Source organism: Zootoca vivipara, chromosome 7 (genome assembly GCF_963506605.1).
Source record: "Zootoca vivipara chromosome 7, rZooViv1.1, whole genome shotgun sequence".
Taxonomy (NCBI): Eukaryota; Metazoa; Chordata; class Lepidosauria; order Squamata; family Lacertidae; genus Zootoca; species Zootoca vivipara.
Window position 1 is genome coordinate 6,368,824 of NC_083282.1, and position 14,596 is coordinate 6,383,419.

At 43.3% G+C, this 14,596-nt stretch overlaps 1 protein-coding gene across 8 annotated transcripts in view; it reads left to right on the top strand.

Moving 5' to 3' along the window:
• The window catches only part of LOC118089157 (sterol O-acyltransferase 1), a 64,249-nt gene that overhangs the window by 20,122 nt on the left and 29,531 nt on the right, over positions 1–14,596 (top strand). Inside the window, exons 14-16 of one of the 8 annotated variants that reach the window (XM_060276618.1) lie at positions 482–617; positions 1,210–1,355; positions 2,631–4,713. The exons of 1 other annotated variant lie outside the window; for it this stretch is intronic. In XM_060276618.1, the coding sequence (XP_060132601.1) occupies positions 482–617; positions 1,210–1,355; positions 2,631–2,687 (339 nt within the window). In that variant the 3' untranslated portion in view covers positions 2,688–4,713. Of the gene's footprint in view, positions 1–481; positions 618–1,209; positions 1,395–2,630; positions 4,714–9,279; positions 10,155–11,523; positions 11,668–14,596 lie in introns of those variants that run through there. 6 more of the 8 variants (XR_009557858.1, XM_060276619.1, XM_060276616.1 and 3 more) reach the window with 6 other exon arrangements.

Consider the following 14,596-nt stretch of genomic DNA (forward strand, 5'->3'; position numbering starts at 1 on the left):
TAATGTAAAGGTGAATTACACAACATGTAAAACACCTAGTCACTTTACTCATACAGAGATCTGACAATAGCCTCTTTCCTGGTGAGGAAGGTGGAAAGAGAGAAGCTTGTACTTATGCACTCTGGTTTGTATCCAGTATTTGGGAAGTCACTTTCTTTATACCAGTCTATCACCAATTGACCCCTCTATGCCATATCCCACACTGTTCCAGTTCTTTTGTTAAGTGTTTGTGGGGCTGCATTGAGTAGGAGGGAACAGCAAAAATAGGTGCCCTGCCTTGTGCAAGTAGAAGTCCTTTTGATAGAGCAAGGCCACCATTGGAGACAACCTTTCCTGTGCAATAAATATGAATGGGCAATTTAAGGGTGGTTATCACAAGCTGTTCACCGCCGTTTTTGAAAATTGGATATCCTCTGATACATTCACCTATCAGAGAATTCACCCTTCCCCTTGTTTGTCTCTGTCTCTTTCTCACCACCAGTTATTTGGGGGAAAATCCAAAGCAGTTGCTATGCTGTCAGTCTTCACCCTTTCTGCTATTGTGCACGAATACATCTTGGCCGTCTGCCTTGGTTACTTCTATCCGGTCCTGTTCTGCTTCTTCATGTGTTTTGGAAGTAAGTACCTAATACAGTGGATCCACCAGATATGAACTTAATTCGTCCCAGGGATCCGTACTTACCCCAAAAAGTTCGTATCCAGAGGCGCTGCTTCTGCGCACGCGCACGGCGCAATAAAGCACCTCTGCATGCGAGAAGCACGCTTTTGCACATGCGCATGCTGCGAAATCCAGAAATATACACTTCCGGGTTTGATGTGTTCGCAACCCGAAATAACGTTACTCGAAGGTAACATAACCTGAGGTACAACTGTATACCTTCCAGCAACAACAGTTTCTGAAATTACTGAGGTTTGACTTTTAGCTGCCACCTGTTCTTAAGATGCAGAAGGCTTGTTTTCCAGCCCGCCCTAGCATTTGCACTCTCAAACCCGGAACTTCTCCTGACCCCAGTTAAATATCCATTTCTAATACATATATATACCCATTTTCTGAGACTGATCATGGCCAGAGTAAGAGGGAGGGCTTCCTTTGCTTGGCTGAGGAGTAAGGACTTCTAATGCGCCAAACTGTAATTTGTGACTTTCTCAAAGTCTCATGAGGTGGTCAATAACATGCATTTTGAGTGCATTTTAATTTTCTTCCGCCAGTGCTTTTCAACTTCATTCTCAATGACCGTCGGAAAGGCCCCATTTGGAATGTGATCCTGTGGATTATGCTCTTCCTTGGCCAGAGTGTCATATTTTGCCTCTACACCCAGGAATGGTATGCCCATAAGCACCGCCCTTTGGAAAATGTGAGTATTCCACTTGTCATTGGAAGTAAGAGGAACAGAGCTGAGCTGCTATTCTAGACTATTCATTCAAGGCCTAACATGTGAACATGAAATTTGAAAACTTCTTCCAGATTTTTAGAAGGTTGCATTCTGCCCAGAATAGCTACTGTTGAGGTTCCTTTCTAACAGGAATTACAAGCAGCAGGGTCAGCAAAAAAACTCTGAAACTTCCTCCATGTCTTTTTATATGAATACTGTAAAGCTCTGAGCTACTTTTTGCCCTTCTGGAGAGTTGAAAGCCAAAGGTTCTTACAGGATGGAAGGGGGCAGTAAAGAAGGGAGGGAGAGGAAGGTAATGGAAAAGAGTGAAAGGCCTTAGCGGAGCATAGTGGTTTCTTCATTTTGCTTGCTGTGTTCTGTGATTCAACTGCCAACTTTGGATCTCCTGGGTTCAAACAGAGAGAATTCACTACATCTTTGCCACATTTAATATGCAGTGCCCGCTACCTTTCCTCATTTAATATGTAATGCCAGATCAGCCCACATGCATATGCATAACCCCCTGGGGCTGCTTCTTGGACAGTTGAGGCCTCATAGTAGCTGGAGCCAAGGGGGATTATAGTTTCAGGATTGCAGACACCTTAGCAGTTCTGCTTGACAGGGCCGTCTTAAGCATATCTGGCGCCCTGGCGCGAAGATCCCTCCGGCGCCCCCCCCCGCCCCGTTTCCCAGCGCGGCTGTCTGGCGGCCTTACGCCCTGGCGCCCTGCGCCACCCAGCCTTGCCGTAGGGCCGACCCTGCTGCTTGACCTGGAAGACCTGCCATTCAGAGAGTTAAAGAGGCTGGGTGAAGCTGCCATCTTAGGCATATCTGGCGCCTTGGGGCCGTGGTGCAAAGATCCCTCCGGCGCCCCTCCACCCCGTTTCACAGCGCAGCTGTCTGGCAGGCACAGCGTGCCCTTACTGTAGGCCCGGCCCTGCTACTTGACCTGGAAGACCTGCCATTCAGAGAGTTAAAGAGGCTGGGTGAAGCTGCCCTGAAGGGGGGTCTTATTGGGAAAGGCAAGCCTTTCCCCACCCCCAACCCACTTCTAATTGCCTAGATTGGCTGCTGAAAGTTGGGGGGCTGCCCAGGCTTGAGATACAGCAAGTCCTTAGGTCCTCTGTAAAACACTTTGGTTTCATCACTGGCGTTTGTTCACATGGCTACTGGATAGGAAGAAGAGACTTAACAGACAGAAAGTGAAAGTGCCCAGCATTTCCTGCCTAACATTACTGTTCCTCTTGTGTTTTATAGCCCACTTTCTTTGACTATGTGAAACCGCGTTCCTGGACCTGCCATCTTAAGGTCTGACACCCTTTGGGATATCCCTCTGTGTCAAGGCCTGAAGATGTTTGTCTTTTAAACAATGACAAGAAGTTGGGCTAGCGTGTTAAAATGAATGCAGACTTTTTAAAGGGAAACTCTTTAGTCATGGCAAATGATGGCATTTTGTCACTCAAGGCAGCTAGGACTGCAGGTGGCTTGGCAGATGGTTCTCTTTCCTTTGGCAGCTCCAACCTGAGCCATTTCCAGGCTGGTCATGAAACCTACTGAATGGTTGGTGAAGGAATTTTTGCCTATTGCAAACAGTACTTTTTGTGTTACTGTCTGAAGTTGGCTGTACAGTGCTACCTTGGTTTAAGAACAGCTTAGTTTAAGAACTTGGATTAAGAATGCTGCAAACTTGGAAGTAGGTGTTTTGGTTTGTGAACTTTGCCTTGCAATAAGAACATGTTTTGCTTCCTATTGTTCCCCCGCTGCTATGGGAAAGCACGCCTTGGTTTAAGAACACTTTGGTTTAAGAATGGACTCCTGGAACAGATTAAGTTTGTAAACCAAGGTACCACTGTATTGTGATTGGGGTTAGGCTTGCCTGTCTGACCGTAACCGTCCTTCTGAATTGCCTTTGGAAACGGGACACTTGCTCAGTATTTGTATGCATTCTTTTGCTTGTTGCTACAGCACAATATGTGATGGAGCCAATGGCCCACAAAAAAATGACTTTGTTTTTTATTTACTGTCACCAGACAACCTCGATTCCTCCCCACTCCCAAATATAGGCAGAGGCTTTGAAGGAGATGCAGGGCTATTTGCATTGGGGTATGGAAAAGGGAAGGAGAGTGGGAGAGAGACTTGGGGTTTCTTACCTTTCGCAAACCACGGCCCAAGCGAGGAGGGCTTGAGTCTGGAGATGTGTGTTACGGGACACGCTTCTTGTTGGAGGGCCAAGTTCACTTGCCACCTGTATGTGACTTTGTGGATACCTGGTTGGAGAAGCAGTAAGGTATTTTATACCCTTTCCCATGGAAGTAGCCATAATGTAAGCATATGAGTTTTGATTCATCCACAACCTTTAATTTGCCAAAACAAATAGTTGTTGTAATGTAAATTGGCCGAGGATACATGGAATCTGTTAACTTCTGCTTCGAAGGATAATGTTACTGATCCTTATGTGTCACGAAAGGTACGTTGTAACTTTTTTGCCTTGTTTTCGAGCTTTATTCCCCCCCCCCCCGCCCACCTTTTGAATAAATTTTCACTGGCTGAAGTGTACCATTTAGGTGTAGTATCTTCCTTTGGATACTTAGCCTCTTAATAATACGAGCAGTAAAGGTTGGTCTTTTCCTTACCAGGCTCACTTTGCCCTTTGGCTTCCTATCCAATAAAACAGGCAGCATTAAATTAAGTACCACAATTAAGGTGCCATGTGTTCCAGGTTTATTTGACGAAGGTGGGTGTGTCATTGATATACCCATATATTCCGGTGTATAAGACAACTGGGCGTATAAGACCACCCCCAACTTTTCAAGTTAAAATATAGAGTTTGGGATATACTCGCCGTATAAGAAATTCGACCCGGCGTATAAGACGACCCCCGACTTTTGAGAAGATTGTCCTGGGTTAAAAAGTAGTCTTATATGCAGGAATATACAGTATGTTAATTTTTGTGGATTGAATATGATGAGCAGTAGTTTCAAGATGCCCAACGTCAAGTACAGTATTTGGTGATTTGTCTAAACTGAAAAGGAAGCAGGAAATTTTATTAATTATAACGATGCAATTAATGAAAGAAAGAGTGAGAAGTAAATTAAGACAAGAATAGAGGGGGGGAAAGGAAAGCGATGCATGAATAGTAGGAAGTATTTTCCTTTGTATTTTTTTTCCTTTTTTGCGTATTTTATGTATTGTATGTAAATATCTTAGCTCTATTTTTCGTTCTTTTATCATAAGTTGTATAATTTGAATAGTTTATTAGTTTATTTAAGTCTTATTTGAAATTTGAAATTATGGTTTGAGTTATGGTTTGGATTAAGTCATGTTAAGTTATGTTAAATTATGTTAATTCCTTTATTATTTTGTTAATTTGTTAATTTGTCATTTTGTTAATTTGTTTATTGCTTTTTTGTTAATTTGTTTATTTGATTTGTTTTGCTTTGTTTATTTTGTATTGTTTATAGAATTGAAATAAAGTTTTTCTTTTATTTAAAAAAAATAAAATAAAAGCCGTGTCTGGTGTTGTCCCGTTTTTGTTAAAAAAAAAAAGATAAAAAGATAATATGCAGTTGAAAAGGTTGACAATAGGACCCATGGAGGGGAAGGTGGGAATTCCAAAGATTCAGAAAAATCTCTAAATATGGATATGTACTTTGTATTGTTATAAATCAATACAGTACTGTAATTGTAAAACCAAATAAAAATTATTTCAAAAGAAAACAAAAAGGCCTGGCAAAAAAATAATTTGCCTAGCACCAGGAAGAAATTGGAGGAGATGCCAGCGGATCCCACCTCTGTCTATGAATTGCAGCGGATCCAAACTACGTACACACACTATTATATAGATTTTCAACCACCAAAGGTTATCTTTTGGTTCTTGCATGAGCATAGGCAGGGGGGAGCTGCCCCCCTAAATCAATCAAAATCAATACAAATCAATACAAATCTTAGGGTCCCCCCCGATAAAAGCCTGCCCCCCCCAACAAAAATCCTGGCTACACCTTTGGGTTCTTGTGTGAGGTAAAAATCAGGTCGCTGGAGACTCAAGCAGAAGTTGAACAAGTAAGAAAAATTCATTTAACAGACCACAGTGATAAAACAAGGGATATTTTAGGAGATAATGTTATTTCAGGAAACAGTTAAGCTATTAATAACTATGCTAAATTGAATGGATGTGACAGGCCTCTCATCAAGCACAGCTTCTTTTAAACTTCAGTTGCTTATGTTCTGTTATTACGTTTCAGGCTTCTAAACTAGATGGTAAAATGCTCAGCTTATTTCCAGTTGTTGTTGTTTGTTGTTATTTGTTGAATTTATATAATGCCTTATACCCTCTCATCTCAGGGTGATTATTACACTTCAGTTCAGTTCAGTTCACTCAGTTGTTGCATAGGGTGTTACAGCTTAATACTTTGGTTTCTTAGACAGCCTTTGACATTCATGCTTCCTGAGGTACTCCAAATAGTACTGCGGACCTAGGGGATCCCACCCCACACCATCCCTTAACTGGCCTGGGAGTCTTCTTTTTCTAGAAGATCTCTCCCCTCCTGACTCGAACTCAGCCCCTCCAGTTCACTCCTATCCGAATACTCTTCCTAGCAAAGCTCAGAGACTCCTTTCTCTAGCTGTAGATATTTCCCTCAGGCTGGATGTGAAACACATTCTCCCTATCCCCATCCCTATCTATTTGGCATGAGCGTGGGGGGGGAGAAGGGGGGTGGGAGAGAGGGACAGCTGCCCCCCTTCAACTAAACCAATACAAACTGAGGGTCTGCCTCCCCCCCCCAACATACATTCTGGCTTTGCCCATGCCAGCTGGACATTCCCTCAGAAACGGTGCCTTTTATTTTCCCTCCAAAAGTGCTGGGCAGCCTCCAACCCCTCTGTTGCCCGGCCGTCCAGGTAAAAAGCAGAATTGCTTTGGGATGCAACAGGCATGTGTTCAAACAGAAGGCTAACGAGGTTCTCGTCTTTGACAAACTCCTCTGGCAAGGTGTAGCCAGGCTCTTCCGGATAGATGAGCTTATGCAACGAGATGTGGTGATGATGTTTGACCTATTCATCTTCCTCTGCAGAGTTTTAGGATCAGCACTGGGAATAGTAGAATCGTAGAACTGTGGAGTTGGAAGGGACCACAAGGGTCATCTAGTCCAACCCCCTGCAGTGCAGGAATCTCTGCCAAATGTGTATCTTGAACCCATGGCCCTCACATTAAGAGTCTCATGCTCTACTGACTGAGCTGGGCTGGGCAGTGGCTTTGGTATCTTTGAGAAAGACTTTGGGGCAGATTTATGGAAGGTAGGTCTATGAAGAACTTTCAACCATGAGAGGAAATGGAGCCTCCATGTTCAGAGGCAATGTACCCCTGAGTGCCAGATGTCTGGGACCTTCATTCTGCTGATATCCTGCTGCTTGTGAACTTATTGAGCTATTCCAACAGTGCTTATGTTTCAGTCTCCTAATGGCACCTTGCAGAAAACTATATACTTGGGAGATAATGATACAATCCAAGGCATATGGCCAATGGGCAACCAGTGCAGATCTTTTAACAGGGGTGTCCTAGCTGTTGGCTACCTAGCCGCTGCATTCTTTGCTCTTCTGCAGGCTTTGTTGCTCAGTCTAAATGTAGTGGTAGTAGGTTCGGTTTATGCTCAAAAAGTGGAAAATAATGCAACAGCAGTGCAAGGAGATTGGGGCAAGAATTGCCTAGTTCAGATGTTTTCATCAATGGCAACAGATGGCAAGCCAATATATCAGGGTTCCCCCCCCCACTAAACTCCCTCTTTGTTTCTGCCGCTCTGTGTGCAAGCCAAATGCTTTAGGAAGACATGAACAATCTATTTGTAAAGATGGTATGAGATCATTTGGCCTAGGGTGGAGGCAAGCTTTGTTTTTGTTTTTAAATAATATTTTATTAAATTTCCATTTTATAACATTTACCGTATATTCTGGCGTATAAGACAACTGGGCATATAAGACGACCCCCAACTTATCCAGTTAAAATATAGAGTTTGGGATAGACTTGCAATATAATAAATACGACCCGGTGTATAAGACGACCCCAAAATTTTGAGAAGATTTTCTTGGGTTAAAAAGTAGTCTTATATGCAGGAATGTACAGTAAATACATCCTTGTTTTTCACAGTAGTTTTTGCTCTTACGAGCTGTTCGACTTCCCTCCCTCCCGCCTCATGGTTACCAAATTTCCTTCTATGTCATAGTGTTTGTATCTTTTCCTGCTTATTTCACTTCAATTCAATTGTCAAATTTTTAAATAAATATAAGAAGGTATAAGTCATAGTCATTACAAGTCTTTTTAAATGAGACCAGCTAGTGTTGTTAATTGTTTGCAATTGTCCTTCAAATATTCTACAAATTTAACCCAGTCTTTTTGGATAGCTTGATCACACTGGTTTTGGATTTTCCCGGTCAGCTTTGCCAATTCTGCATATTCCGTTAGCTTTGTCTGTCACTCTTCAGTCATTGGTAGTTCCTATTGTGTCCATTTTGGGGCTAAAAGAGTCCTTGCTGCCGTAGTTGCATACATAAACAGTTTTTGATCTCCCTTTGGGATTTCTTCACCTACTGTACCCAATAGAAACACTTTTTAAACAAATGTACACTTGTACAATTTCTTTAACTCATTATATATAATTTCCCAGTAAACTTGGGCTAGAGGCAAGCTTTGTGAAAGAGTTACACTGCCCTCTTCTTGAGATATGTCGGGTTGCCATCTACTTGTTCTTTTCTCCCCACCCCCTTTTTCTTTTTACTGCAATGATTCCTCTTGCTACCAACCTATCATGCAATTGCAGAGCGATGTGGAAAGCTTCTTATGTTTATTTCCTACATGCCATGTTACAGTTAAAGGAACAGGAACCAAAACAAGGGGGTGGGGTTGTCAACCTGTGGGTCTACCAAAGACTCTGTGCTGGCAAGGTACAAAACAAGCCTGGAAAATTGTGTTTTGGTTTAAAGAGGCACAATATGTGCAGCCATACACTGTATATGCAAAATGGCTTGTGCTTGGCCTGTAATGATGGGCACCAATCTGAACTTATTCGATGGTTTATTTCTGTAGACCGTGGCATCATTAAAGTTGGCATAACTTTCAGTATTGTTGCGGCTTTAAAATTCAGGTCTCTTCTACTGAGTATTGTGCAAGATTTTCCTCATCCGGATGCCACCCGTTTTTGGCTGAAGCAGGGTTCACTCAGGAGTTTGTTTCCTGAAGGAAGACGATGTGGAGTTTCATGGTGTTTACAGAGTTGGCATAACTTGATATGTAATGTATTCGCCAATGAACTCTCTTGACCCTAGTGCTAGTCTTTATCTTAAATGTGACCTGGAAGGCATGCATGACATTTCTGACTTCTTAAGACCTAAAGCACAGGGCTTTTGTGTTACCAGCAAACTTTAATTATCACCTCCTGTAAAAAGAATGGCTTCCACATATGCAATAGCATATTCCACAAAAGATAAATGCACGATTCAGGAGACATACAAGATAACCAGTTAAGTCATTTCCCACATATAGTGTGTGTGGAGCCTGTATTTACTATTTAAAACACTTCATCCAGTTGATTCCAGGGTGGTTTACAATACAGTGGAACCTCGGTTTATGAACACCTCGGTTTATGAATTTTCGGTTTATGAACCCATCTGGAACGGATTAATTCATTTTACATTACTTTCAATGGGAAAGTTTGCTTCAGTTTATGAACGCTTCAGTTTATGAACAGACTTCCGGAACCAATTACACCCATGCTTCAGTTTATGAACGCTTCAGTTTAAGTACTCCGCGGACCCATTTGGAACGGATTAATCCACTTTCCATTACTTTCAATGGGAAAGTTTGCTTCAGTTTATGAACGCTTCGGTTTAAGTACCCCGCGGACCGTCTGGAACAGATTAATCCACTTTCCATTACTTCCAATGGGAAAGTTCGCTTCAGTTTATGAACGCTTCAGTTTATGAACAGACTTCCGGAACCAATTGTGTTCATAAACCGAGGTACCACTGTAAGCATATATCTTAATCGAAAATAGAAATAAAAACAGCTTGCACAAGTTAGTGCCCTTGTCCCCATGTTACAGACGAGCAATGGGTCTGCTCTTTTTTACCATTAAAACTGCCCTCGTTGGTTGCCCTGGGTGACACTGTACTTACCAGGTTCCAAAATGGGGTTGCACGAAAAATCTCATTTGGCTGCCTGCCTTTAGGTGGCACTATTCGACTGCTCTGGTCCATGGGGTCATGAAGAGTCGGACACACGACTAAACAACAACATTCGACTGAAACATAAGCACTGCTGGATTCTTCTTTTTTCTTTGGCGATCACTGGTAGCCGAGTAAGATTGTCTTCTGCTGGATTAGCTCAACGCAAAGCTCTAAGTAGCCCAGGTGTGCTGAACCTTTGTCCCTCCAGAGGTTGCTGAACTACAGCTCCCAACCTCCCAACAGCTCTAGCAAGCATTGCCAATATGCAAGGATGATGGGAATTGTCCTTTGGCAACATCTGGAGGACCGAAGGTTCCTCCTACGTGATTTAGCAATAACAATAAGAAATAATTTATTATCTGTACCCCGCCCATCCGGCTGGGTCTCCCCAGCCACTCTGGGCGGCTTCCAGCATTCTGTTTGCAAAGGGGCCAGCGACGTATCCTGTTCCCACCTGCGGCTTCGCCTCCTCTTTCGCCTGAGGAGCCAAGCCATATAGCGCTCCCCTCCGCGTGCGGAGCTGCAAGAGACGCAAGGGGGAGAGAGACAGACACGGAGACGAGGGTAGGCGCTCTGGGGACGATGGTGATGGGACTCGTCCGGACTGGGGTGAGGGGCGGGGGTGGGCTGGGCTGGGAGAGGGGGCGCAGGTACCCCTCCTGAATCTCCCTGGTCGCCGTCGAGAGGGAGCGCTGGCGCGCGGGGAGGGGAGAAGGAGCGAAGGAAGCCTGTTGGTCCCCTCTTCCTCCTCTCCTTTCCGTGCGTAAAGGCTGGGAACCATAGTTTTCTAATTTGGATGAAATAGAAAACTATGGTTATTTGGACGGTTTCTGTTTTAATTGCAGCTTGGGCAAAGGGCTGTATAGTTAGGCAAAAGGCTTGTTAACGAAGATCATCAGAACTGGCGGCCCAAAAGTGCTGTGTATGTGTGATTTATCTCTCTAAACTGACATATCACCTTAAACGCAAGGGCTGCAAGTGGTGAAATCTTATCGTTATGGAAGATATCCTTTGGCGACATTAAAGGAACAAAGATAGGGTCAGAGAAAATTTCCTGCAACCTTTACTTCCATTAATAAAGGTAAAGGGACCCCTGACCATTAGGTCCAGTCGTGACCGACTCTGGGGTTGCGCGCTCATCTCGCATTATTGGCCGAGGGAGCTGGCGTATAGCTTCCAGGTCATGTGGCCAGCATGACAAAGCTGCTTCTGGCAAACCAGAGCACATGGAAACGCCGTTTACCTTCCCGCTGTAGCAGTTCCTATTTATCTACTTGCATTTCGACGTGCTTTCGAACTGCTAGGTTGGCAGGAGCTGGGACCAAGCAATGGGAGCTCACCCTGTCACAGGGATTCGAACCGCCGACCTTCTGATCAGCAAGCCCTAGGCTCAGTGGTTTAACCCACAGCACCACCTGGGTCCCTCTACTTCCATTAATAATCATCCCAAAAAAAGTCTTTTGAAAGATACAATTTTAAGGCATCCTTTTTAACCGTACATCCAGAGATGTTGTTAGATTGCGTCCCATCATTCCTAGGAAAACCAGTGGTCTGAGATTATGGGTGTTGTAGTCCAGCAACATATGGGGGCCCAACCGAGATTGAGAGAGGCTGGCTTTGAGAATGAAGGGAACAGTTTGTGGTTTTGAACCATGACGGGTTCAAAAGCACTACGTGTGGCTTTGAGAATGAAGGGAACAGTTTGTGGTTTTGATCTCTGCAGCTTTCACAACTTTCATCAATTTGAAGTGGTGTATTTAGAAATGTTTTCTTGCAGCCAGAATGCCTAGGGACTTTTTTTGTAAAAAAAAAGAGTGAGAGAGCACTGAGGTTCTTAGAATGATTATAATTATATATCATATAATAAAGAACGATAAGTGCATGGTCTTAAAAAGCTGAGGTACTTCATAAGAGTAAGTTTTCTCCTCTACAGTGTGATAGCCTGACACCATGGTGGGTGAAGAAAATATCTCCTTAAGGAATCGCCGATCAACTTATGAGACTTCAGAAGAGAAAGAAGACTCGTTAAAGAGGCTTGAAGTACCGGTAGACTGGTCTTCCCCACAGTCAAGCAATGGTGAGATTTCATCAGTAACTGCAGAGATCTTAGCTGATTAAGCATAAGATTTTATCAGTGGAATGATTTTAAATCTGCATGTGAACAAAAGATCTGAGGTAAATATGAATCCTTCCTCAGTTCTGCACTGATCTACACACATAAAACAAATTCACGCACAGGCATCTTCCAAAAACCTACCCCAATCCCAAACCCAAAAAAGTTCCATGGCAATCGGCAAATGGTACCGGGGGCAGGACCATGAAATCCAGAAGCCCCTAGTCTTGAACCAGCACATGGGTGGTGGATACATATTCAGTTGTTCCAACTCAAGGAATGAGGCAGTTGAGCAGCTCAGCAGCTGTATCCATGAGTGAGCAGTCCTATTTAGGATCCACTCTGCTCACTCTGAAAAGGGGGAGGGTCTAGAAAAGGTACCGTAAACATAGTCTGCCTCCCTTTTCCCCTGACTGGATAACCAGGCCCAGTGGCGTCACCACCCAACAGCCATAAAATATAATTGAACTTTGGAACATGGAATATATGGACTTTGTTGGATAACACAGATAATGAGCACCACAAACGCAGAACTGTCATCATTGCAAGAGAGTTGCAACGTTTTAACATTGAAACTGTAGTGCTTCAAGAAACTCAAAGAGCAGAAGAGGAACAAATGAAGGAAGAAAAAGGAGGCTACACATTCTTTTGGAAAGGTCTACCTGAACAAGAATGTTGAATACGTGGAGTAGGCTTTGCTATCAAAAACGATCTTATGAAGCTTTTGTCAGAAGTCCCTACTGGCATTAATGAGCGATTTTCAACACTTCAAATAAAACTTGCCAAAAACTAACAGGCTACTATTCTAAGCACTTATGCACCAACACTGGATGCCAATGAAGACATTAAAGAATTTCCCCCCTCTCAGCTGGATACCATCTTATCAGAGACACCTAAGAAGGCTAAATCATCTTCCTGGGTGATTTTAATGCAAGAGCTGGGTGAGACGTTGACCTGTAGCCTGGAACTATTGGGAAAGAAGGAATTGGCAACAGCAACCAGAATGGAATCTTACTTTTGACTCTTAAGACGATGTTAATGGAAGACAATTTTATCATCTATGAGTGATTGCCAAAGAAGAAGAAGAGGAGGGGGGAATCAGATGGGGCGGGTTAAAGTCTAATAATTTAACAATCAGAAAACTGTTTTCTATAGAAATAGATTCAGTAACCATTAGTGTGAATGCCATCAACCCAAAGCAAAGTGGGGAAGTGCTAGAATAGAATGCTATAGAATCCTATCTTTACTACCTGGAGGTGAAGTCACCTCTTGACGCCTCTCAAAAGTAGGTGATGATACTAAAAGACATAAGATGCACCAATGTATTCCATGCCTGCAGCAAGGAGAAATTGCACTTGCATCATCGTTCCAGGTGAGCGTCCCTGCTGCAGCTCTCTTGATATGTAGAAATGCTATGAGCTATGAGCTATGCCATGCAGGGCCACCCAAGATGGACAGGTCATAGTGGAGAGTTTTGACTAAATGTGATCCACCTGGAGCAGGAACAGGCAATCCACTCCAGTATCCCTGCCAAGAAAACTCCATGGACAATGAAAACAGGCATATAAAAGTTACGACGCTGGAAGATGAGCCCCTCAGGTCGGAAGGCATCCAACATGCTATTGAGGAAGAGCGAAGGAGAAGTACAAGTAGATTCAGAGCTGATGAAGCGGCTGGGGCCAAAGCCAAAAGGTCGCTCAGTTGTGGATATGCCTTGGAAGCAAAAGGAAAGTCTAATGCTGTAAAGAAAAATATTGCATAGGAACCTGGAATGTAAGAACCATGAACCTTGGTAAGCTGGATGTGGTCAGAAATGAGATGGCAAGAATAAATTTTGACATCCTGGGCATCAGTGAACTAAAATGGACGGGAATGGGCGAATTCAGTTCAGATGACCACCATATCTACTACTGTGGGCAAGAATCCCGTAAAAGAAATGGAGTGGCCGTCATAGTCAACAAAAGAGTGGCGAAAGCTGTATTGGGATGCAATCTCAAAAATGATAGAATGATCTCGATAGGAATCCAAGGCAGACCTTTTAACATCACAGTAATCCAAGTTTATGCACCAACTACTGGTGCTGAAGAAAGTGAAACTGACCAATTCTATGAAGACTTACTTCACCTTCTAGAAATGACACCAAAGAAGGATGTTCTTCTCATCATAGGGGGTTGGAATGCTAAAGTAGGGAATCAAAAGATAAAAGGAACAACTGGCAAGTTTGGCCTTGGAGCTCAAAACGAAGCAGGGCAAAGGCTAGTAGAGTTCTGTCAAGAGAACAAGCTGCTCATCACAAACACCCTTTTCCAACAACACAAGAGACGACTCTAGACATGTACATCACCAGATGGGCAGCATCGAAATCAGATTGATTATATTCTCAGCAGCCAAAGATGGAGAAGCTCCATACAGTCAGCAAAAACAATACCTGGAGCTGACTGTGGCTCAGATCATCAGCTTCTTCTAGCAATATTCCAGCTTAAACTGAAGAAAGTAGGAAGAACCACTGGGCTAGTAAGACACAATCTAAATCAAATCCCTTATGAATACACAGTGGAAGTGAGGAACAGGTTTAAGGAGTTGAATTTGGTGGACAGAGTGCCTGAAGAACTATGGATGGAGGCTCGTAACATTATACAGGAGGCAACAACGAAAACCATCCCAATGAAAAGGAAATGCAAGAAAGCAAAGTGGCTGTCCAATGAGGCCTTACAAATAGCGGGGGAGAGAAGGCAAGCAAAATGTGAGGGAGATAGTGATAGATACAGGAAATTGAATGCAGATTTCAAAAAAAAATAGCAAGGAGAGACAAGAGGGCCTTCTTAAATGATCAATGCAAAGAAATAGAGGAAAACAACAGAATGGGAAAAAACCAGAGATCTGTTCAAGAAAA